The sequence below is a fragment of the Alligator sinensis genome, unplaced genomic scaffold, assembly GCF_000455745.1.
Source record: "Alligator sinensis unplaced genomic scaffold, ASM45574v1 scaffold123_2, whole genome shotgun sequence".
Classification (NCBI taxonomy): Eukaryota; Metazoa; Chordata; order Crocodylia; family Alligatoridae; genus Alligator; species Alligator sinensis.
The window spans coordinates 534321-559476 of record NW_005841917.1 but is presented as its reverse complement, the minus strand read 5'-3'; the positions used below and the strand labels follow the sequence as shown (position 1 = coordinate 559476).

General features: G+C 42.1%; 1 protein-coding gene across 1 annotated transcript in view; it reads left to right on the top strand.

Moving 5' to 3' along the window:
• Positions 1-25156, top strand: part of ISPD (isoprenoid synthase domain containing) — a 232055-nt gene that overhangs the window by 49408 nt on the left and 157491 nt on the right. The window contains exon 5 of the mRNA XM_006018934.3: positions 19162-19266. Within this exon, the coding sequence (XP_006018996.1) occupies positions 19162-19266 (105 nt within the window). The remainder of the gene's footprint in view (positions 1-19161; positions 19267-25156) is intronic.

Genomic DNA, 25156 nt, shown 5'->3' with positions numbered 1-25156 from the left:
ACCTGGGCATGGCACCGGCAGGCTGGGCGGGCCCCAGGTTAACCCCGGCCTGGCCTTACAGCTTCTCCAGCACCAGGTCAACCCAGTTGTAGCCAAGCGGCTCCTGCAGCACCATGTCAACCTGGGCATGCATACCATGTCAACCAGCACCATGTCAACCCCTGCACCTTCATTGGTGTCAAAGGTCACGTGACATCACTTCCTGATATGATACCACTTCCTGTGACGTCTTTGAATGTGGCTCGCCGGCCCACTGGGTGATAAAAAGTTTGTGATTTGGCCCCACATTCAAAAAAGGTTGGACACCCCTGGGCTAAACCTTCCCAGTGTTCTCTAGCCCTCCTTGAGGGTGATCCACTGGACAGCTGCAGGGGGAAGACATAGGGCTAGAAAGAGGTGAGTAGAGTAGAGGGAAGGTGGCTTAGTAAGATAGATGCTTCCCAGGAAGAGAGTGGGCCCTGGCCCTGGTCCCTGATCCCAACGGCTTTTCTGCACTTTCCTTTCAATGTACATTAGATAAAACAGATAAAGAGCCAGAGGTATAGTTTTTGCGGTTAGCTAACTGTGGTTTTCCTGCTACTAAAGTTTGGGAGCTTACCTAATATTACAATATTATTATAATCTAAATTGGGCATAAGTAGCAAAAACTCAGTTTAAGTAGCTATGTCGGTGCCACTTAGATGCATAAAGGTAAAGTAGGATGCAATCCAGTATATGAAATTAATATACAGTTTTGTGGTCTGGTACTTTAGTCATATCTGAAACTTTTTCACATGAATTTAATGTGCAGCCTTGGAAAGGGTGCATGTGAGAGAGAGAGAGGGGTAGAGTGGGAGACTTTGTTAAGCTCTAATATGTAAAATTGAATTTTGCATATAATTTTTTGTAGTCATTTCTTATGTCTTCTAAATCCATGTTGCATAAAATTTGTAGGTGTGTAGCATATTAACACCTTTTAAAGGATGTGCATGTGTATGTATGTGTGTGGGCTTTCCTGCCTCTCATCAAGTCTGTTATGGAATGCTATGCATCAAAAAGTGATAATTGATTAGTTAGGAGCTGGGAAAAAAAGAAAATAACCACCTAATATAAATAGACTGTGTATGGTGCTGCAAGCCAGTGCTAGTGTCTTACTAGCTAGTATCCTAGAGGTAGCATACTTCTGCCTGTCTTCAAAATGTAGTTGTTAATTATAATTTTGTATTTGAAAAACTTTATTGTACCATTTAAATTGATGTGTTAAGATTCTGGTGGTCTTTCTGATACATTTGAGAAGCCCTTTAGTGTGTGTGTGGCACTTTTAATAAAACTTAAATTTCATAAATTGCTGAATTTTATTTACATGATTTATATGCTGCCCTTCCCAACAAAGGCTCAGCTGCCCTTCCTAACAAAGTCAGCTTATAACTGGAGAAGCAGAATAACAATTCTAATCTTTTCTGTCTCAAAGGTATCTTTTAGTCTTTCCTAGTAAGAAAGGTTAGCTCCAGTGGCATCCTTCTCTTGGCCAAATGCACAGAACATGGACTCAACATTATCAACACACTGTTCCATGAGAAAAACAGGCACAAGACATCATGGCAACACCTGTAATGTAAACATTGGCATCTGATTGATTACATCATTGCCTGTGCCTCACATTGCAAAATTGTCCTCATCACCCATGCTATGCTAGGAGCTGATAATTGCTGGACTGATCAGATTCATGTGCTTGGTTATGTCACTCAAACTGGCTCCCAAATGATGGCTGCAGCAGAAGTAATGCTGATAGAAGATCAACGTCGAAGGACTCAAGAACCCAGTCAAACAAGACCTTTTCCACCAGTGCCTCAAAGAAAAATTGGTGAATTCCAGTCAAGAATAACGGGAGACTGTCGGAGAGCACTCAGAGTACCTTCAAGCTCATCATCATCAGCACATGCAAAGAGACATCTGGATTCTGTACCAGGAAACATCAAGACTGGTTTGATGAGAAGGACTGGGAAATCCAAGAGTAGATATGCATGGTTTTTTTAATACCAGCAAAGTTGTTTGTGATCCGAGCACTGAGGGACCAACCCCCTTGAGACCTAAGCACAGAGAAGACCTGATCAAGGAAAAGGAAGACATCAATGCCTGTTGGAAGGAGCATTTTGAAGACCTCCTCAGTCAAGACTATTGTTGATGAGAGTGTTCTCTACTCCATCCTGCAACACTTAGTCAGAGATTATCTCAGACCTCCAACCCTTGAAGAGGTGAGGAAAGCTATCAAGCAGATGAAGAATGACAAGGCACCTGGATCTGATGGCATCCCTGTTGAAATCTTCAAGTAGGGGGGGAGGAGAAGGGGAGAGGAGCTCTCATCATAGTCCCATGTGCTCATATTAAGGATTTGGAATGATGAGGAAGTCCCAGATGACCTCAGGGACACCATGATTATGACAGTCTTCAAGAAAGGAGACAAGGCTAACTGTGGAAATTAGAGAATGATTTCTGTCCAACGCAGGAAAGATCATTGTTAGAACCTTCCTGAACCATCTTCTGCTTGCTGAAGAGCTTCCGTTGAAATCTGTGTGGATTTAGGGTATCGAGAGGCAAAACTGACATTATCTTCACAGCATAGCAGCTGTTGGAAAAATGCCGGGAACACCATGAACCCCTCACGTGGCCATTTTTGACTTCACAAAAGCATTTGACTGTCAACTGAGAAATGCTGTGGAGGCTTCTTATGAAGTACGGATGCCCACTGAAATTCGTCATCATTTTTTGCCTGCTGCATAATGGTATGTGAGCAGTGGTTCTCAGTAACGAATTTATCACAGATCCCTTTGAGGTTCAGATGGGAATTAAGCACAAAGTTAATCAAGGCTGCATCATCGCTCCAACACTCTTCTCGATTATTCCTTACCACACTGTTACCACATTAACTTTCAGAAGACTAAGGCCTTCCATCAACAAGCTCTTAATGAGCAGTTCCCAGCTCTGGTAATTCAGATTCACAGTGAGACTGGGGAAAGTCTAGTACTTCCTGTACCTCAGAAGCCACCTCTTGCAGAAGGCTGACATCAAAGAAATCCAATATCACTTCAAATATGCAAATACAGCCTTCAGGTGCCTGAGGAAAAACAGTGTTTGATCACGACATCAGATCTGAAACCAAACTCATGGTTTATCAAACAGTTGTGATCTCTGCCTTTACTGTATGGAGTTGAGACATGGACAGTGTACAGGAGACACCTCCGCTTGTCAGAGAAGTGTCATCAACGCTGCCTGAAGAATATCCTTTGAATCCAGTGGGAAGATAGATGCACCAATATTAACATAGTCTCACAAGAAAACACTATGAGCGTTGAGGCGATGTTCATCCAACGTCAACTTTGCTGGATTGGCCACATCATCCGGATGTCTGACTCCAGACTTCCAAAGCAAGTTGTATTCTTCTAGCTCAATTGAGACATATGTTCAAGAGGGCAGAGAAAGTGCTTCAAGGACGTTCTCAAGGCCAACTTGAAAAATGCAACATTGACATCAACTTGTGGAATACTATCACCCAGGATCACCCCAAATGGAGGAAGAGTCTGCTGCAAGGGTCTTAGTACTTTGAAACCTCATGATGACAACAGGAGACAGAAAAACAGTAGCCTCAGAAACAGCATTTTGCTGACCGAATTGAGAATCCAGAGCCACAGAAACACATGCCTGAGTTAGAGCAGAGTCTGTCAATCCCGTATCGGCCTCATCAGCCATCTTTGGACCCAGAGATGAGACATTCATGGAAGATGATAATCCTCAACTGTGAGGGACTGCAAAAGAAGAAAATCTTCTAGCACCTGCTAGAAAAGGAAAAAGACTTTTTCCTTGTAAAGAGGAGGGATATACTTGGTAGTGTGGTAAAGGCAAATAAGTTCACTTCAGTTTGTAGCTGTTGGGGTCATTACACTTTATATTATATAGGAATATACATATGGGAGTTCATTGGCAAACAAATTAATTGCATGATAGTATCCAGTTGTGGCATATGAATTGTTTCGCTCTGTGTAATCTAAGTATAAAAATCAACCTAAGAGAGGAGGAAGAAAATGCTGATAAACTATCCAGGAACCATTAGGTCTTCATGATTGATAAAACATGGCTGTCCTAATGTAGACCTATACGTATTCCCTTATATACAATAAACATTAAGTTGTTGCTGGTTTTATCTAAAAAAATATATATATTTCCCATGCATTCTGCTTGTCCTATTCTGTTCTGGGTTTTTTATTTTTATTTTTATTTTCATATGGAAGGAAGTTCAAACTGTTTGGACTACTTTAGGATCAGTTCCCTTTGCCTGAGAATTTTTTAAAAGTTTGTTTTTCTTTCTGAATGGAAATGAAAACATATTTTAAAACATATAATTACCTTTCCCCATTCAACTCTAATCTCACATACATTGTTTTAAAGCAGAGCCTAAGTGTGCAGACAGACATAATATTTGAACGTCTCCAAGAATGTCACTGATTTGAAAACTGGCTCTCATTTGTCCTGGTTGCGATGTGTTATCAGGTACGCTGCCAAGGACTCCACATGGAACAGTTACCTTTTTTAGGCACTGCCATGCTTTCAAACTGCCAGCAGGGGGTGGTAGTGAATACCCAGCCCAGCATGTATCAGTGATGTGTCCTAGTTTCCACCCAAGCAGGAGAGGAAGACCCCGATTGGCTGCACTCCAAGGAAAAGGAATTTTGCAATTTTTTTGATCCTCCTCACTCCCATTGTTTTCAGTAAAGATTAATTGAGTTCAATAAAGAATATTTCTGCACTTCACCAAAATCTGCATGGTGGTACCTTGATTGGGGGTGCCCAGATGTGTGTGTGTGTCGGGGTGGGGTTCCTGGAAGCTGGGTGCTCTGGGGCTTTCAAATCTTTCATGGCTTTTAAAAAGTACTTTCTTCAAGCCACTCGTTCATTTATTTCAATTTCTGGCAATGTACCAGGGTTCAGTGTATCACAGGCTGATTTGGGTGTGAACAGGGGCCAGCTGGTTAAAGGGTCAGGAGGGTGTGGTGGCCAGAAGAAAAACTCCTGCTCTGAGTTTTCAGGGTGCTGGGTGCTTTGGGAAGTTGTTTAAGGGACCCATGTCAGTGGTTGGGAAAGGAATGAAATTGACCAGAGGCTTGGGGAAAAAGTGATGTTTAAAACATGTGGAGACCTAGGACAGCCACCCAGGACTGCAGAAGCAGTGGTATAACCTCTACCCACTTAGCAACCCCCGCAAGCCCAAATCAGTGAGGCCCTGACTCAGTCTAGTACCACCAATGGAATGAAATTGATAAATATCTTGGGGAAAAAATGTTGTTTAAAAGTGTTTTTTAAAAGCTGTAGAGACATTGGGCAGCATCCTCAGAGTACGCAGCATTATGGAAACCCAGAAGCAGGGGTACCTCCTTTACCTACCTGACCACTCCACGCACAGCTCAAATTAGCCTGGAACAGTATGGATTGGGTCAAGTGCAGGCAATGTAGGTTGGGGCAATAGAGTTTTGGCTGCAGACAGAGTAGCTAGTTGCCATATGGCATTTGGGGCAGGGGTGATGGTGGCATGGAGCAGTGCCTGTGGGATGCCTGGAGGACTGACCAAACACTGGTCATGGAAAGCTTGATGTCCACAGTTCAAGAATGACCAGTCAAAATCCTACCTGATTATCCAGGTGTTATGCACTGGGACATGGGCAATCTTTCCTAGGAGTTAGTTGCCCCAAGCACAGGTGTAGTTCAGGCTAGTTCTCTTATCACCATGTATTGCACTACTGATTTTCCTTTTATTCAGCGTGACAAAGGGAATTGACATATTTTGCACAGCATTTGTGCCGCTATAAAAAATTTTCTGGTAGTACAGATGAGATGTCAAATGATATCTGTGTCTACCCTTAGTTTTTCTTTGAGGTCTGTAGTAACCACAATTATGATTATTCTGAGCCTTACTAGGGAAAACTCATGGGGAACTCCCATTTCTCCATTTATATTATGTAAAAGACCACTTTCTTCATATGGCAAAATCTTCTACTTACGTCAAATAGTTTGCATCTTGACTTTCATTAAATTAGTCAAGCTATAAGAAGTCTTCTTGAGCCCTGTCACAACCAGAATGAGATCCCCTTTTTTGTGTAGTCTAAAGCTACTCTCCATTACTATTAGGGGTGTGTAAAGTGGGCTGTATTCAATTTGGATTCGGCTTGATTCGGTAGACAGCGATTCGATTTGCTGATTTGGATCACTTTCCCGATTCGATTCAGCCGAATCTGAATCTGAAGATTCAATTCCGATTTGGAGAATCAACGATTCAGCCATAGACATAGCTTTTAAATGTTTTTTCTACATACTTTGAGGTATGAGACATGGCTTGTGAATGCTGAGAGTGGGGTGAATGGAGCATCCCACAGGAGCGTGTGGGGGCCCCCCACGTGCTTGGCAGTGGACCCAGAAGTGGACTAGAATCACTTCTGGTCCACTTCCGGGTCCCCCACACTCTGGGAGGGTGTGGGGGGAACCCCGGGAGAAAGCAGGTTGGCCAAGGCATGATTTGAAATACAACTGGCACGGGATGTAAAAGAGAGAGAGAACTGTTCTTTTGAAGTCAAGACAGGGTAGATTTGCACCTTTATGGATGAAGTCAGAGATGTATAGCATGAGCTTTCATAAGAAGAGGGTCTACTTCATCAGATGCTGTGAAGAGACTCTAAGAAACAGAGCTGCTAATGAAAAAGCAGTGATTAGAATACAAAAGGTAGGGAAGAGAAGGAGAAAAGCGGGGGGTCCTGCTGTGAAAGGCAAGGTGGGTAGGAGAGATAAAGCAGTTAACCCACTGGAGGACATAGGGCTTATAAAAATTAATCCAGGGATAAGAAAATGTAGTCTCAGTTGGTGCGTCTACACAAGATATGTAACTGCGCATTAGACTAATCTAATGCACAGTAATGCATCGGCATCTACATGTGCACGGGACTTACTGTGTATTAAATTAGTCTAATGTGTTGTTTGCTAGTAACAACACACAAAGGTTTTTAAATGGTGCATTAACTAATGTGCCGTATTGCATGTGTAGGCGCTGACCAGGAGCAGTTGCTTGCAGGCAGCAGGGGGCCTGCTGCTGCCTGGCTAAGTCTTGATGCGGGGGGAGTTGCATGGGGAGTTTCTTCAGGGGCAGCTGTCTCCTGATCCCTATGTGGTAGGGAGACAGCTACTCTGCAGCCAGCACAGGTCTCCTAGTCATGTGAGGATCGGGACAGGTCACAATCCCCACATGGCGGAGAGATAGCTGCCCCTGTAGCTGGCACAACTCTCCCCACCTGACGGAGGTCGGGACTGGACCCTGTGTTCCCTGCCAGCCCTTGGGGTTGGCACCCGGGAGAGCCTGGAGTTCCCCTTGGATGCAGGGCAGGAGCAGCTCTGGACTGGGCTGTTCCTGCCAGGCACAATTTGTTCCTGACCTGGGTGCATGCGTAGACATGTGCCTGGCAGTGCATTAAATGAGCCTTAACTTTCTGTGCAGTAAATTCAGGTATATTCATAGTACATGTAGATGCACCCAGTTTAGACCATACTTGATGTAATCCAGTCTATGGAGGATTTCTTGTTCTGTGATTTTCTAATCGATTTTATTTTTAAAATGTTGTTGCCTAAAAACAGTCACTCTGTGGTCTGTGATGGACTGTCAGGGGAGGTTACGATGTTCTGCCACAGGTTTTCTGTCTTTCTGATATTGATGTCGGATTGATGTTCATTCTTTTTTACACTTGGGGATCTGTTCAGTGGAGACAGCAGAGGGGTACTGTAAGCAGATGATGTATACTGTTGAGGTAAATGAACCTCAGAAGTTTAATCCATGCTATTTGGTTCAATGATGATGCGTTTATGAGGGGACACAGCTAGCATCTAGGTCTGGAGCAAGATCTGGTGTCTTGGTGAGAATATGAGTAAAAGGGATGTAAGAATCTATAAAAAGGGATTCTGCAAGTATCTCAGAAGAAAGAGGAAGACCAAGGAAAGTGTAGGTCACTTTCTGATTGCAGAAAGCAATCTAGTTACGGATGATACAGGGAAGCCTGAAGTATTTACTGCCTTTTTTACTTCAGTCTTCATGAATAAAAGCAGTTACCAGATGAGCTCAGTTGTCAGCACACAGGGAAGGATATAAACAGCCTAAAGCAGTGGAAGAGCAACAGGGCCAGATGGGATATACCCTAGGGAACTGAAGTAATTGGCTGAGGTAATTTCAGAGCCATTGGCTATTATCTTTGAAAACTTTTGGAAGACAGATGAGTTCTTAGATTGGAGAAGAACAAATATAGTGCTCATCTTTAAGTGCCCATCTCAAGAAAGGAAAAAAGGAAGATCTGAGGAAGTTCATACCAGTCAGTCTAACCTTAATATTTGGAAAGATCATCAAGCAGGTCCTCAAGAAAGCTATTTGAAATACCTAGAGAAGAAAGCGATCAGCAGGGATCCTGTTTTTTTTCTGTTTAAAAAGTGTAACTTCTCTGATAAAAATGGCAAATTCTTTAATTCACCCCCAACCCCCAAATCCATGCATGTACAGAAGATGTATTGAATTTGTGTAGAGATATTTAATCAGAGTCCTACTTTTTTGTAGGTAATGCTCACACTTCTTTTTGTTGGTCTCTAGTCTGAGTAAGACTTAGCAAATACTGTACAATTCAATCAGTTTTGAAAGTTTTCCTCTTCTAACAGTATAAGAAGGTGGACACATGGTACATTTATTCTGGAGTAATGTAATTTTATTCTGCAGTAAGATGACTCTAGTAAGGAGTGATCACATGACCACTGCTTTTGAGTTGGCTGCCTGAATTAGGTGTTATTACAGTGCTAGCCACAAGGTGGCAGGGAGCAAATAGTTTACATTGAGCAAATGGCTAGTCCTGAATGAAACTGACAATGCTAGTGGATTTATGACACATACATCAGTGTAACTTGCTCCTGAGGAAATAAAAAATAATTATCATTATTAATAATAATAAAAAATATAATAAATATAAATAAATATAATAATAATAATAAATATAAATAATATAATAAAAAGAAATCAGCATTTCCTTTGGAGTAAATTGTTACATGCTTGCTCCATTTTTCCTCTAGAGTAGATGGAAAATATTCTGGAGTGAATGTCTAGTGTTTGCACCCTAAGGGTGTGGACAGATATAACACTTAAATCAATTTAAATGCTGTTTACAAGTGTCCAGATGTACAAGCCAATTTAGAATGGTTTAAACCTCCTAGAGCAGGGATGCTCAACCCTGGTCCAAGGGTCCCTTTATTTCATCACCTCTAGGGAAAGTCTTTTTAAGGCAGTAATCTGAGCCAGAGATCTTGAGCAGCCCACAGATAACCCAGCCCCTTGGGGAAGGAGAAGCTGGGGCCCAAGAATAAACTGAGTGGTTTTATGAGAAAATGCTCTTTAAAATCACAAAAGGTTTGACAGCCTGAGAGCAACAAATTCCCAGGAACTCAGGAGCATATGTGTAGGTAGCACCCCCCACACCGATACCCATGTCACAGGGCACCCCCAGTCACAGTACCATCACACAGCTATTAGTGAAGGGATCATCTGTATTGATTTTTGTTTTTGTTTTTGTTTTGTTTTTTAGTGTTAATGAGAAGAGGGATTAAAGAAATTGTAATTTTGGACAATTGACCTCTTCTGGACAATCGTGATTTTCCTGTACATCTACAAGGAAGCAGAGCTGTTCTGGTCTTCCCATTGTTTCAGCAGTTATTCCTCTATACAAGATCATATTAATGCAAAGCCATAGTTGGCCATTTTAGTGCCTAGTGCAAGTCATGTGCAGAGCACCGCCCAGTGCTACTAGGTAATATTATTTCTACTTGATTTGGTGCCTCCTGTGCAAGAGTGCCCAGTGCCACTGCACTGCTGGCACCTCCCTTGCTACAGGATTGTATTCATAGTTCCTTTAATTTTACATGCTCCTTCCATGGTATTTGCATTTAAGGACTTTAAGAGAATGGCCAAAACAGACAGTTGTGGAATATCCTGCCCCTTCAGGAAGTTTCTTTCTAGCCATCCTAAATTAATCTGTTGGCTGATGTTCAGAAACAGAGGGGCTTCTATCTTTTATGGATTTTTCTTATTCTGTAATTGAAATCTATGTTCATAGTATCATAGTGGCTAGGGTCAGGAGGGACCTGAACAGATCATCTAGCCTGACCCCGTGCCACAGGCAGGAATGAATGCTGGGTTCACAAGACCCCAGACAGGTGATCGTCCAACCTCCTCTTGAATATGCCCAAGGTAGGGGCGAGGACCACTTCCCTGGGAAGTTGGTTCCAGACTTTGGCCACCCTAACTGTAAAATATTGCCTTCTGATCTCCAACCTAAACCTATTCTCCATCAGCTTATGACCATTGTTCCTTGTCACCCCAGGTGGTGCTAGGGAGAAAAGGACTCTGCCTATTTGCTGTTGATCCCCCCTGATGAGCTTGTAGGCAGCCACCAGGTACCCCCTCAGCCTCCTCTTGCTGAGGCTGAACAGGTTCAGGTCCTTCAGTCTCTCCTCATAGGGCCTGTCCTGCTGCCCTCTCACCAAGTGGGTGCTGGCCTTGCTGGCTGCGGTCTGGCATTGGCGGCTCATGTTCATCTTGGAGTCAATAATGACTCCAAGATCTCTTTCTGCCTCTTGTGCTTTCAAGAGGGGAACTCCCCAGCCTGTATGTATGCTGTGGATTCCTTCTCCTAAGGTGCAGCACCCTGCAGTTGTCTACGTTGAACCCCATCCTATTCTTATCCGCCCACTTTTGTAGTCTGTCTAAATCTAGTTGCAGCCTCTCTCTCCCCCTTCAAGTGTGTCTACCTCGCCCCACATCTTAGTGGCATCAGCAAACTTGGACAGTGTGCTTTCCACCCCCTCGTCCAAGTCGTTCTTAGCATCCATATACATTTCTGAGTTCTTGTCCTAAAGGAGATATTATTTGACAATGAGTTCTACAAACATATGCTTTTTCTTTTGTTTTTTTATGTACCTGCTCGTAGTAGAGAGTGTGAGTGTAGTGGGAAGGTATTCACATCATAAAATCATTGCTATAGGTGACACTAATTGACATCTTTTTAGTTGTTTCAACAGAGAGACCAACAGCTGCTTCTCAGTAGGAATAGTGGGAGCAATATAACTAGTTTAAAAATGGAGCTTTACCAGTTCATGAGCAGGATTGTCTTGTGGTTACCTATAATACCAAATGACTGTACTCTGCTAGGGGGCCTGTTCCAGTTCTGCTTTCCTAACTAACCACACACAGAAAACCAGTTAGTCTTACTGTTGGATTCTGTCACTCCTCTACTTGAGTAGCACCACATAGGTGCTGGATTTATGCAGTACCATTTTAGAATGATAAATAATGAATTTGATTCTCATTTCAGACAAACCTTTCAAATATAGCTTGTTGTTTTTTACCTTAATGTCGTAATGTTTTTGCTTCCTACTATATCTGTTTTCCTTCATTTTCTTTGCTCCTTCTGGTTTTCCCCATTTTCCCTTAGGCCTTGCTGCTGGCTGAGTCTTCTAGGGCTAGCTGTGATTCTGGTGTTTTTGTCATGCTGGTATCAGCTTCAGTGCTGCTTTCTGCATATTGTGATAATGAACATGAGGCACATCTGTTAAAGGCATGTTTGAAAAAAGCACAGACAAAAAAACAAAATAAAAGAGACAAAGGATAACACAAACCAGTTAGAGATTTGGTGAGATCCTATGTGTCTACATTGTTTTTTAACTTAATAAAATGTTCTTGACAGTGACTAATTGTTTTTCTTCAGAATATGTATTCTGGCACTTCAGCAATGGAAACTTGCTTGGTTTGCAAGGAACAGGAACAAAAATCAGAAAGGCTTGGTTAATTTTGCATGTCTTAATGATCTTAGCATAGGAATGATCTTCAATTGGTGGCTTTTATTTTCAGAGCTGAAGGAAGTGTGTGTTATAATTGTCATATGTATGGGAATTCTAGGATCAATAATTATTTTTAAAAGATACAAAAGAACATTGCAATAAGAATATAGAAGTACATATCAGAGCAGCTCTTAAGCACAAATAACTTTTAAAATTAAAACGAAATGCTCTACTTTAAGAGTGATGAAACAAAAAACCCTGAGAATTTTTGTTATTTTCAAATTAAATGGGTTGGACTAGGAATAGATTCCAGAAGTTACCCATTTGATCTCACAAATGCATTTAATATCTTTTAATGATTATGAAGGCCAAAAGAACTATTGCCTTTTAACTTAATGAAAAAGAACACAGAGGCATTCTCTTTTTAGTTGCTAAAGGGATTATGTTGGAAACAACATAATTATGGTTTTCTGCAAATCATAACAGGCAGAGGAGAGAAATGATACGGAATTATCTGTTGCTATTTTGGAGAGGTCCAGTTTCTTCAATTTTTGCATATGAAAATCTCAGTAAAGCTACCACTTGCACAATATTTTAAAACCAATTTACAGATTTAAACACTATAGTGTCTCTCTCGCTTAGCCTTTCACAACTTAGTCAAATATCTTTGCTTTGCATGTTGTTGTGAGCATTATCAGCAACTTTTTGTTACTCCAAGTTTTAACTGGGGTTGGGAGTAAGACTGATGACCAGTGACACTATTCCAGTCGCAGTTTGAAAACTGTATTAGAAGGGATGTACCTAAGTTGCAGTGAACGAAAGGGACTTTTGTGGCCTGCTTGTGGCACGTGGAGGCGATTTTGTGGCCTTCTCATGGTGAGCCCACCCCTCACTGCTGATTACCCAAGAGGGCTGCCCATTGTGTGTCCCTGCCCCTCACTGCTGAACCTAAGAGGGCTGTCTGTTGTGCATCCCCACCCCTTGATGCTGATTGGCAGAGGGGGGCAGGGCTGTGCGATGGGTAGCCTGCTCAGCCGATCAGCAGCAAGGGAAAGGGTGGGGGGGCAACTGCCATCTTGGCTGCTCCCCTTTATGCTGGTGTCTGTCTTCTTGCTGGTGGGCTGTGAGGCCAGGCTGCAGCGGTCATGGGGACTGCTGGCTCCCACTGGGGAACCAGCATTTTAATTTTAGTAAGATTTTTTTTTTTTACTTTTGTGAACAATGCCCAAATTGCGGACAAGGCCTGATTTTGTGATTTCCACAAAATCCTGAATTAAGCAGGTCTCTACTTACTAGGATACACAATAGCAAAGACTTGTTCACATTAATAAACACAGTGCTTATGTCACCTTGGATTTAAAGGTAAAACAGGTCTGCTGGCCAGGTTTCTCTGTTTCCTTGGGGACTTCTGGTCATCTGGTTCTGCTTTATCACTGAGCTTTGGAGAAATCTGCTGTCTCACAGTTTAACCATGCTTATATACTTAACACACAGTTTTCTATATTTGGTTATGCTTCGGAGCTATACCAATCCTTTTCCATTTCCTTGTACAGTAAAAGCCGGTTATCCGGCACTTCATTAACCAGCATGCTCTATTAACCAGCATGCTGGTTGATGCCGGTCAATGTAGCAGAAGCAAAACTGGAAGTGGGACTTCTGGTTTCACTGAGCCCCACTTCGGGCCACGGCCCGGGGCAAAGCAGCCTGTGCGGGGCCCCGCTCCCTGTCCCCCAGCACATTGATGCCACGGGAGGGGCGGCGCAGTGCCTGTCCCCTGGCACACTGACACACCGGACGCGGTGGGAGTGGCGTCTTTGCCCGACCAGGCAAAGACGCCTCTCAGTTAACCAGCATATTTGTTTATCGGGCACCCCCCATTCCTCATGGGTGCCAGATAACAGAGCTTTTGCTGTATTATATTAGTGTACCTTATCACTGTTTACAGTGCATACTCAACTTAGGTCATTGCTACACAAGTCAAGCTCAGGTCAGGTCATGACATGGTATATGTTACCCTTGGCCCATGTTGCCCACATATGGCCTTGTGGCAGGGCACTGGTTGTGCCTGCCACATTAAGGGCCCGGAGCTGGCAGCTGCCAGGTACCTGATGAGGGCAGCCATTTTGGATCTGGGGCTGCCCATATGAACAGGGCAGTTCCGTTGCTGGAGGCCAGGCAACATCGCCTGGCCACAGAGCTGCTGGTGTCATCTGAAGGTAAGGGAGGAGCTGTAGGAGATGGTAAGGAGGCTCCTGGTTCTGGGTACCACCTAAAACTGCACCCTGCGGGAAGTGGGTGGCCTGGTGGGGCTCCCAGGGGTGTGGGAGCCCCCAGGAAATGCCAGGCCAGTTACCACCCCGGTGAAAGGCGGGTCAGGGTGCCTTAACCCCTAGCACCCACAACCAGGTGGGTTACCCCTTGTTTGGAGGGCCTGGAGGGTGGATCCCTGGAGAGAGAGAAAGGCCATAGACTCAGGCCTTTCCGGACTTCCCCTGACTGGTCCGTGCTGGGGCCAGGACCAGAAGGGTCGAAGGGCCGGGGGCCCACTGCAAGGAACCGACTGGCCTGGAGGTGGGCCAGGGCTAGTGAGTCAAAGGTCCTGGGGAAGGGGAAGCGGTGCAGGGAACTATGCTGCCTAGTATGAAGGCGGATGAGACCGCCTGAGGAGAGGAATCCAGGGGCGGGGTTCAATCAGGAGGATTCTGGGGCCCAGTGTGGGGGCTGGTGATTTGTGATCTAGATGCCATCAGTGAGGCTTGGGCTGCGGTGTAGGGGAGGAATGGAGCTGCAGATAGTGCCCTCTGGCATTGGGGCAGGAAATGGGCAGCCTCCCGCTTAATTACATCAAAGAACTAATTAACAACAAGGCGTGGCGGGCAAGAAGGCGGGCGGTTAGCCCAGAAACGGGTGGATGGGCCACACTGAGATCAGTCCCGAGGAGGCCTCCTGTTACAAGTCATGCCTGACCAACCTGATTGCCTTCAGTGATGAGCTGACTGGCTCTGTGGATGTGGGGAGAGCAGTGGATGTGATATACCTTGACTTTAGTGACATTTTGGTACAGTTTCCATCAATATTCTTGCAAGCAAGCTAAGGAAGTATAAGTTGGATGAATGGACTGTGAGGTAGATAAAAAACTGGCTGGATCACTTCAGAGGGTAGTAGTCAATGGCTCAATGTCTAGTTGGCAGCTGGTATCAAGTGGAATGCCCTAGGGATTGCTCCTGGGACCAGTTTTGTGCAATATCTTCATCAGTGACATAGAAGATGGAATGGAGTGCATCCTCAGCAAGTTTGTGGATGACATGAAGCTGGGGGAGTAGTGGATATGCTGGAGGGTAGGGCTAGGATCCAGAGAGATCTAGACAAATTGGAGGATCGGATCAAAAGAAATCTCATAGGGCATGTCCAGACGTGTGCATGTGCAGGGCATGCTCTTCCCACAGCAAAAATAGCACCAGCACATGTTTGTATCACTGTCTTTTGTCTGAGGGTGGGGTAGGGGAGGCTGGGGCCAGCACCTGTGCTGACCCCAGCAACCTTACCTGGGATCCTGATGCCTCCTGAGGCAGCAGTGGCACTGATCCAGCCATTCAGAGCCTGGCCAGCAGCCAGAGCATGGCTCTGGCCAGCCAGGTTCTGTTGCTGGCGACACCTGCTGCTGCTGCTGCATGTACCACACCACTTTTCTTTTTTGACACTGGGATTGCCCAGTGTCAAATTTTTGTGGCACAGTGAACGGGTTCACATCAGCTGCATGTGGTTTGCAGCGCCTCAACAGCTTTGAGGTGCTGCAAACCATATGTGCGCACTCATTTGGATGCATCCATGAGGCTCAATAAGGACAAGAACAGAGTCCTTAGGATGGGACAGTCCCATACACTGGTAGAGACCGGGGATCTATTGGCTAAGCAACAGCTCTGTAGAAAAGGACCTTTATAATGGACAACAAGCTGAATACAAGCCAACAATGTTCCCTTGTTGTACATAAGGCTAATTGTATACTGGGCTGTATTAGTAGGAACATTGCCAGCAGATCGAGGGAAATGATTATTCCCCTCTATTCAGCACTGTTGAGGCAACATCTCGAATACTGTGTCCAGTTTTGCCCCTCCCTGCAATACAGAAAGAATGTGGCCAAATTGGAAAGGGTCCAGTGGAGGGCAATAAAAATGGTTAAGGGGCTGGGGCACGTGACTTATAAGGAGAGTCTGAAAGAGCTGGACTCTTGTCTGAAGAAGAGAAGTAAGACTGAGGGGGATTTAATAGCAACCTTCAACTACCTGATGGTGAAAGGTCATGGAATCTCCATCCTTAAAGGTTTTTAAGACCTGGCTAGATAAAGCCTTGGGTAGGATGATATAGTTGAGGATGGTTCTGCTTTGAGCAGGGGCTTGGGCTAGCTGACCTCCTGAGGGTCCTTTCCATCCCTAATTTTCTATGGTTCTATGAAATAATGTTTGAAAACTAACCTTGTGTTACTTTTGGGCAGGGCTTTGATATTTTGCAATAAACTCCAGAGTAAATCTGCTGGGAGTGAAATACCACAAAACTATGGGTAAGCCTCAGCATACAATACAGAGTACATACATTTCAGTGAATTTACGACCATTCATTGTTGCTGAGGCTTTTTGCTCATCTTGAGTGGAGTTTGATTAGAATATAATAAAATGCAAGCATCTAGGTCTTAAAAGAAGCATGGGTCATCTTCAAGTCCTCCAGTAACTGCAAATACAGACATTTTAGTATTTTGAATATCCAGCTGCTCAAACATATCTTTAAATAACTTATTTTCCTTTTTATTATTGAAGAAATCCTTAGGCCATCTGCTGTCCTTTTGTTCTGGAGATAGCAGATGCACAGCTGGAAACTGTCTCATATATCTGCTCCAGAACTTAAACTCTCCCAGTATCATTGAGCCTGGTGTCTGTGACAGTTACAGGAAACTGCACCATTTGACCAGCTCATGAGAAGGTGAGGGGAGAGGGAAAGAATAAAAAAAGGAACTATATGATGATTTGTCTGAAGACTAAAGTAGTTCCAAGGCTCAGGCCTTTTAGAGTTAAGCTGATGGTGTTTGGGATGCAGGAGTTGTTGGGAATTTTACCTATAAATGTTCTGCTTTTTTATATCAGACATTCTGCAGGTAAGGTTGAATCTCATATTATGAATTTCTCTGAGAACCAGCAAAGCTTCTAAAAAAAAAAAAAAAAAGGACATTAAAAACAGTATTAACGTTTCACTTATATTCAGGTCTGTTAATAAGAATCTAACTGACTTTGAGTTGAGATTGTCCTATCTTTTCACTTCTTTTCTTAGCTGACATCATTTCCATAGACTGTCCCATAAAACTAGCGCATTTAGGTTTAAACGATTAAGAGATAGTTAATAGTGGTAAATGTCACAAGAGTACAAATGTTAGTGAAATACATTTTTAGTTATTTCTGTGCTTTGTCAGATTTCATCTCATTTCATTTCTTGAAGTCAGTCATACCCTAACGATGGTTTATCCTCTTTATGCAACATTTCCCCTAGTAATGATATATAATTAATATTTTGCTAAAAAGCTAGAATTGTTCCATCTTGCCCCTGTATCATTTGGTATACATGCATTTAAAAATAAAAACAATTTTAATTATATGCTAGTGATTTCAAAGATACAAATTCCTAAGACTTATCTTGTTCATTCATTCTAAGGCAGTGGAATCTTTCTGATTTGTGATTGTATAGCGTTTCAGCATATTACTAGGAAATAACTAGTATACCTAAAGAATCTTCTAATAGAAAATGTCTAATAATAAACTTCTGGCATGTAGACCCACTTGAATATCACAGGTCTTACTGGTGATTTTTTTTTTTTTAACGTTTTGCCTCTAAATCGTTGTATATTTGAAACTTAAATTGCCATATTGAGGAGCCTATTTCCCCACTCCAGTACATTTGTTGTGCGCATTATTTAGTTCTTGAACATGTAAATTCTGTAATAACATTGTGACACCTTTATACTGCTACTGTTAATGCCATAAGGTTCCTGAAGCATGGCCTCCCTCTTCACCATGTATTATAACTTATTTAATTCTCCTAATTTCATGCTCCTAAGTACTTAGTCAAAGCTGTTAAAACCTACTCTGGGAAATATGTTACTAAAATTATTCATTCTTTCCCTTATATTTGGTATGTTAAAGAATCTTTTGTTGTTGGTTGCAGCCTCTGACATGGACTGGGAAAAATATTATTTTAAATACTGTAAAAAATACAGTTACGATTTCATGAGAAGTTTCCATTTATTAATAAGTGTTTGGATGCATTTTTCTGAAATAATACTTATTTCATTGAGACATTACAAAATCTGAGCAGAAGCAAAGGAAACGGTCTTGACAGTTTAGCTATTTGAGAACAAGACAAAGTGAATTGGATTGCAATTTCTGCTTATATATTTGACCAGCTTAATTCTTTAAAATAATTTTTGTTGTATTGAGCTGTTTTTCTTTTTCCTTTTCTAACCTGAGTGGAAGAGAGGGAACAGAAGGAATTTAATTAATTCAGTCATTAATTTGTTCTCCTCAGGATGTTATTTGTCTGCAGGGAGACACTTGAGAATTTCCCAAGTGAAGCTCTCTCCACTGGCATCCTTTCCCCCACCTCCTCTTGGTTTGGAAAAGAAGAATGTGGATCCTTTCTCAGCTAATAAATGGTCCTTGAATCATGGAGCAGACTAGAGGCCACTCGGTTTATACCAGGACCAGGGCAGCCTGAGGTTCAAAAAATCAGAAGCACCTCCTTGAAGAACCCATAGCCTCTACTTTGGGTCTCTGAGGGTACTTTGGCTAAGGAGACACTGTGTTAGCTTTACAGTCCTAGTATTCTTGTACAAGCCCTCAACATTTAGATGTGCTCAACTGATAAGACCAGTGGTTTTGTACTGCAGTTCAGAGGTTACTGCATCCAGCTTATTGGCTAGAATCCTCATTACTTGAACTGTGAAGCGTTCCTTCTAGCCACTTGAGAAATGGGTATACTTCAGTCCAGTCCTCAACATCTAGGTTGTTGCTCTAACATGGAACTTTGTTACTGAAGAGTTGTGTGCGCATGCATGTTTGAGAAGAAATATATGATGTGTTTATTTTTATATATATATATATATATATATATACACACACACACACACACCTCCCTAAAGTGTGGTTAAATCAGGATAAAAAAATTTCTTTCACATACAAAGTGATGTTGCAGTTATGTTTCAAGAGTATAAAAGCTATTTTTTTTTCTTATTTTTAATTACTACAGTGCAATGACTATGACCTGGATTACGGCACTGAATGTTTGCACTTAGCTTTAAAATACTGTAAAACGAAAGCCAAACTCATTGAAGGATCACCTGACCTCTGGAAGGTAAGAACAATACTGACCTTTTTTTTGGTATAAACAACACATTTGTCAAAATTTCAGATACAAAATATTACAGTTTCTTAACTTTACAGTAATTACACTTTTCTTTAATGGGTATAAAAGTTGTAATTTACAGCAGCTTGTCTAAATCTATATCAGTCATGCAGCTGGTCCAATAAAAGATATCACCCACAACAATCCTTGCTGCTCGCATATCCTCTTTAAAACCCCCCCCACAAAACAACCCTTCTCTCTTGGTTGTCATAAATTCCCTTAGGGAACTGTTTGCTTGGGACCCCCAGCTTTGTCTAGTCTTACTCTAAGTAGCTCCTCCAGCCCGGCCAGGTGTGGCTTCCAGAGTGGGATGAGCTTCTGAATTCATGTGACCTCAAGACTCAGCCATTTGGTCCCTGACCTTCCCTGGTTACCCATGGCTATCCCTTAGAGCCATGACTGAACCTCAGTACAGCTCCTGAGACAAGAACTTTACCTCTTCAAAGAGGACTTGTGGGTGAACTCCTTTCCCAAGCAGTCAAGCAGATGGCTTCTCTTCAACAGAGGCATTTATCGGGCAACTGTAGCATGAAAAGCAAAATCCTTTCTCCCCTCCAAAGGGTTAAGCAACACCTCTGTCCCCAATACAGCCTACACAGCCTCTAAATACCCCAAAGTTAGCCCGGCTTTTCTCCCACAGTCTCTTGGGGATTCTAAGCTTTTCAATCTGCTCTATCCATTGTTTTATGCTTCTCTTGATGCCTCCTGCATGTCATCTGTAAAATATATTTACTTAGCTCACCTTGTTGAATTGTCAACATGACTCTTCCCATCTTTGTCACTGAATACGTCTTCTGTCCCTTGGAACGGCAGCCATGGCTCCAATCTCTCTAAACTCTCCCTGCTATTCCCCCAAGCTAGTCAGGAAAACTGAGGCATGCAACATTATTACAACATAAATGCATTTAAACCAGAAATATTACCACAGAACCAGATTTTCTTACAGTGGTTCCATAGGAGTTCATTATAATGAGGTTGTACTGTAATAGGCTAGCAGCAGGGCATTCTGTTTAAGCCTCCATTTTGCTATTTTCTGAATAGACCTAAAATGCAGCCCAGTTACAGAAATATAATTCAGTTTTGAAGTCACGAAGAAGTGATTCACAGTACCTCTAGTAATTCACATAAGATATACAAGGTCTCTGGTTTTGCAACAAGACAATACTGGAAGGAATAGATCCATGAAAGTTTAGGAGACCTTAATATACTTTTACTTATGAGAAAAGTAGAAGCCCTGAAGGAACTGGCAGAGTTTATAGCTTATAGCTGAGCTTATAGCAGGGCCATTGGTAAAGCTGTTTGAAGAGTTGTGAAACTTGGGAGTTGTCCTGGATGACTGGAAGAGGGCCAACGTGGTGTCTATCTTCAAGAAAGGGAAGAAGGATGACCCTGCAAAGTATAGACCGGTCAGTATGACTTCAGTCCTGGGGAAAAACATTTGAAAAATTTGTTAAGGAGGCCATCAATTACAAGCTAGCAACTGGTGGGGTATTAAGAAGTAACCAACACGGCTTTGTCAAGGGTAGATCATGCCTGACAAACCTGGTGTCTCTATATGACCAGGTAACTAACCAGCTGGACAAGGGTCATGAGGTTGATATCATTTACTTAGACGTCAGTAAAGCCTTTGATTCCATTTCCCGTGAGATCCTCTCAACTAAGTTGGAGGCTACTGGACTGGACCAGTCTACAGTGTGGTGGATGGAGAAGTGGCTTAGAGGCCAATCCCAGAGAGTTGTAATCGATGGGATGGCCTCCTCCTGGAGGGCCGTCTCCAGTGGTGTCCCTCAGGGATCTGTGCTTGGATCTGTGCTATTCAACATACTTATTAATGACTTGGATGAGGGGGTGAAAAGCTCAGTGACTAAGCTCGCAGATGATACTAAGCTGCAGGGAAATGTGGGCACATCAGAGGATAGGGTAAAGATCCAGGATGACTTTGACAGACTGTTTTTTGGGCAGAACTGAATCAGATGAAGTATAACAGGGAGAAGTAGAGAGTTCTTCACCTGGGTAGGAAGAATCTTCACCATAACTACATGATGGGTGGTGGCTGACACAGCATCTGTAGGGGACCTGGGGGTCACAATCAACTGGAAGATGAACAGAAGTCAACAGTGCGATGAAGTTGCTAGCAGGGCAAACAGAACGCTGACGTGCATCAGCCGATGTGTTGCCAGTAGATCCAGAGAGGTACTCCTCCCACACTATTTGGCATTGGTGAAACCACAGCTGAAGTACTGTGTCCAGTTCTGGGCACCACACTTCAAGAAGGATGTGGATAGGCTCGAGAAGGTACAGAGGAGGGCCACCCATATGAATAGGGCCTGGAGGATAGGCTGTATGAGAAGAGACTCTGGGAACTGGGCCTGTTCAGTCTGAGTAAGAGAAGACTGAGGGGTGACTTTAGAGTTGCTTACAAGTACGTTAGGGGTGAAACATCAAAATCTAGGGGAGCAACTCTTTAAGAAGGAACCTCAAAGGAGGGTGAGGACCGATGGGCACAAGCTAATTGAGGGAAAATTTAGGCTGGACATAAAAACGCTTTTTTTCTGTAAGGGTTACCAGAAACACACCCAGCAGAGGTAGTGTAGTCACCATCCTTAGATGTGATTAAGATGAGGCTGGATAAGTACCTTGTTGAGCTTGTTTGAGCCCAATAACTTCCTGCCCATGATGATCTTGCAGATCCCTTCCACTCCTTCTATTCTATGATTCTAAAATATTCAAATTGTTAGTAAAAGATCAGTCTCACTTCCTTGGCTTAGCTTCACGTTGGAGGGAACTTCATACTCTTATGTGAGACTTCAGCTTGGGTCTATTTCAGTTAGGGAAAAATTAAGAGACGATATTTTCTGATGCACTGTATAATGCAAGCACCAAAATGAAAACTCACTCTCAGTAGGTATTCACCATGTGATTATCCCTCTCCTTTCTTCTGAGCTATAACCCTTAGTGAAATAATTCACAATTTTAACTTTAAATGATCATTGTTAGCCACTTGAATTAATATTACCTTGACACAAACAGGAACTGTTTTAGGCTGTTTACACTGTGTTACTGGCACTTCGGTCATTCTTTGGAGATTTTCCCTGGAACCATAAAGGCTTTTTTTACTTTAAAAATATGAACCCTGAGACAAGTTGATACCTTTAAAAAAGATGTAGCTACCCTTCGTATTCCACATTTTTACAGGCGTTTCTTAACATCTAAGGTGGCTGACATTGGATGTACTTCAGTGAAAAGGAGGAGGGATTTTATCTGTTGATACTCCAATGAGCCTTATGCTCTTGTTTATGGTTTATGGCAACAGTGTAGGAATGCAGCTGAGCAACCATAGCATGGGGACAGCAGTGACTTCCAGTTGCTGCTACAATAGCAATTACCAGCAGCAGACACTTATTTTTGCCCCCTGCCACTCCTCCCACATCAGCACCTGGGATGGTTGCCCTGTCTGCCACCCCCTACTTATTCCACTGATTTATGGTTATGATGTTCCATCAACTTGGGTCTCCATGTTAGAGCTAATTGTTACTTTTGATTTTCTTTCTCATATATTCTTCATTTTAGTTTCCCTGCTTTTTCCTTGAGTACCTCATGTTTTCTCTCTTTTGCCCAGATGTCAGGGTGGCAAAAATCTTGGTTTTAGTGAGGATGTATCAAGCATGCTCTTCATTTCAGAAAGATCTGAAATGATGATTAAGTCTTCCTCAAGCATCCTTTTTATTGTTAAATATTGTTTGGCAATGATTCTGTAGATCCCCTAACTACTGGTAAGGGCTGATGTGGAGTGAGGTGGCAGAGACTGTATCTCTGAAACTTAGATACCTCCTTTCATTGTTGGATTTGAATTTGTGACATTATTCCTTCAATCTATTCTTCTCTCTAAGTAGCGGTTGTATTGTGCTGTTTTTCATCAATCTTTTTATTGTTTTATGATAAGTGCATTGTTAGGTCTGGAGCCAGTTCAGAACACTTCATCTGTCCTTGACAGTAAGTTTCCACCCACCCAACACTATGTTAAGTAAGGTAAAAATAAATGTTACATGAAAAGCAGATTTAATGAATATTCAGAACTATCTGTTTCATTTTTAGAGTACAAATGTCTCTAGTAAATCAGTAAAATTTGAAACACTCCTTTGCTCTGGTTGCATAAGGTAAAAAATGAAATCACTTTAGGGTGAATCTCTCTCTCTATTTAAACCACAACTTGTCTTTCTTTTTCTTCTTACTCGTCGTTCCTACAAATCAGATTCTGTCACGCTTATTAACGCCAAACAAAACCCTACTCCTTGAACAGTTCCATTGTTCTCAGTGGGATTATTTGCGAAGTAGGGTGCTACTCAGTGGAAGGGGAACAAAAAGTGTAGTATGTTCTGTGCAATTTTCAGATACGTCTAAGACTTTTAGCAGAAAAGTAGAAGTCTTTTAGCCCTTTCCTGCATGCTGCTTAGCACTTTGCAGAATTGGAAATGTTGTGCTCAGCCTATATGTTAACTCTGCATTAGCTTATTATGTGCAATGAATGTCTAATATAATGTTTACAGGCTTTTCCTACGAAACTTTTCGGTGCTGCAGTGAGTCACATCACACTTGCCAAGAACTAATATGAACCCAGAGGGATCAACATCAGTCTTTCTACTTCCAACATAGAAAAAAGACTCCACCCATATGAATAAGAATTGAAATAATGATTCTTCAAAGTGCTGTTGAGCATTCAGTATCTGTAATAGAATGACTGCAGCCTATTATCCCTTATAAGTTGGGAAACAATTTTTGAAGTTATTAAGAAATGTAACTTCTTCCAGTTTTGTATCTTGCATCAATTTTGGACTTTGTTCTTACTTTGTAACTTGATATAACGCTCTGTATGAAACACTGTAAAACAACTGAGAGCAGGTACATGACTTAACTTTTTTAAGTGCTTCTTTCAGCATTTTAAATATCATTTAAGTAAATACATAGGATTCTGTTCCCAGCCCATCTTTCCTGAGTTTTCCAGCGTCATTTAGCCTTTTTCTTTTTGGATTTCCATATCACAACTTTAGCTTGGAGAATTTTTAAAATTAGACTGTTTTGGATTCTATTCAAATATGACTAAAAGTTATAAGTTAAAATCAAATTTTTCCGATAAGTGTTTTACATATGACAAAGCAATGAAATGTAGACAAACGTTATCTCAAAAGACTCCAAACAATCTGAGCCTTCAATAAATTGTCAGCCCATCAACGTAGCTTCCTTCAGATATAACAGAACACCAATATACTGCATCAAATAAATGGTAAAGAAGAAATGTTGTTGTAACTAGGAGGTTTATTATTACCCCCGTTATTAAATTCCACCTTCTTAGGGGTCTAAAATCACTGGGTCAGATATATAAGTCCTCTATATAAAAGGCTTTCCTCATCCAATATTGTCCTTGAGCTAAGAGTTCAAAGAGCAAGTCTCATCTTGAGCAATATTAGCCGTTAATTGACTTGAACCAATCTGAGAAAATGATTTTATAAGTGCATTGTGTTCCTGGTATTACTTGAGGGTGTTCTATTTGAAAGTTATTTGTACCTCTAGCAATACTTAAAAATGTAGACTCCTCACTGGCTTTTCGCTACCCTTGATCCATTTATTCTTGATGCGCATTACTCAATGTTACTGTTTGTGGATATTTTCCCTCTTGCAATGAGAATATTTCTTCTGTATTCATTATCTCTAGAATTTTATTTTAAAAACCAACCTTCTGTCAACTTGTTGTTATAGAATTATAGAGTCATAGCATCATAGAAATTAAGGGCTGGAAGGGACCTCTAAAGATCATCAGGTCTACCCTCCCTACTCTCAGCAG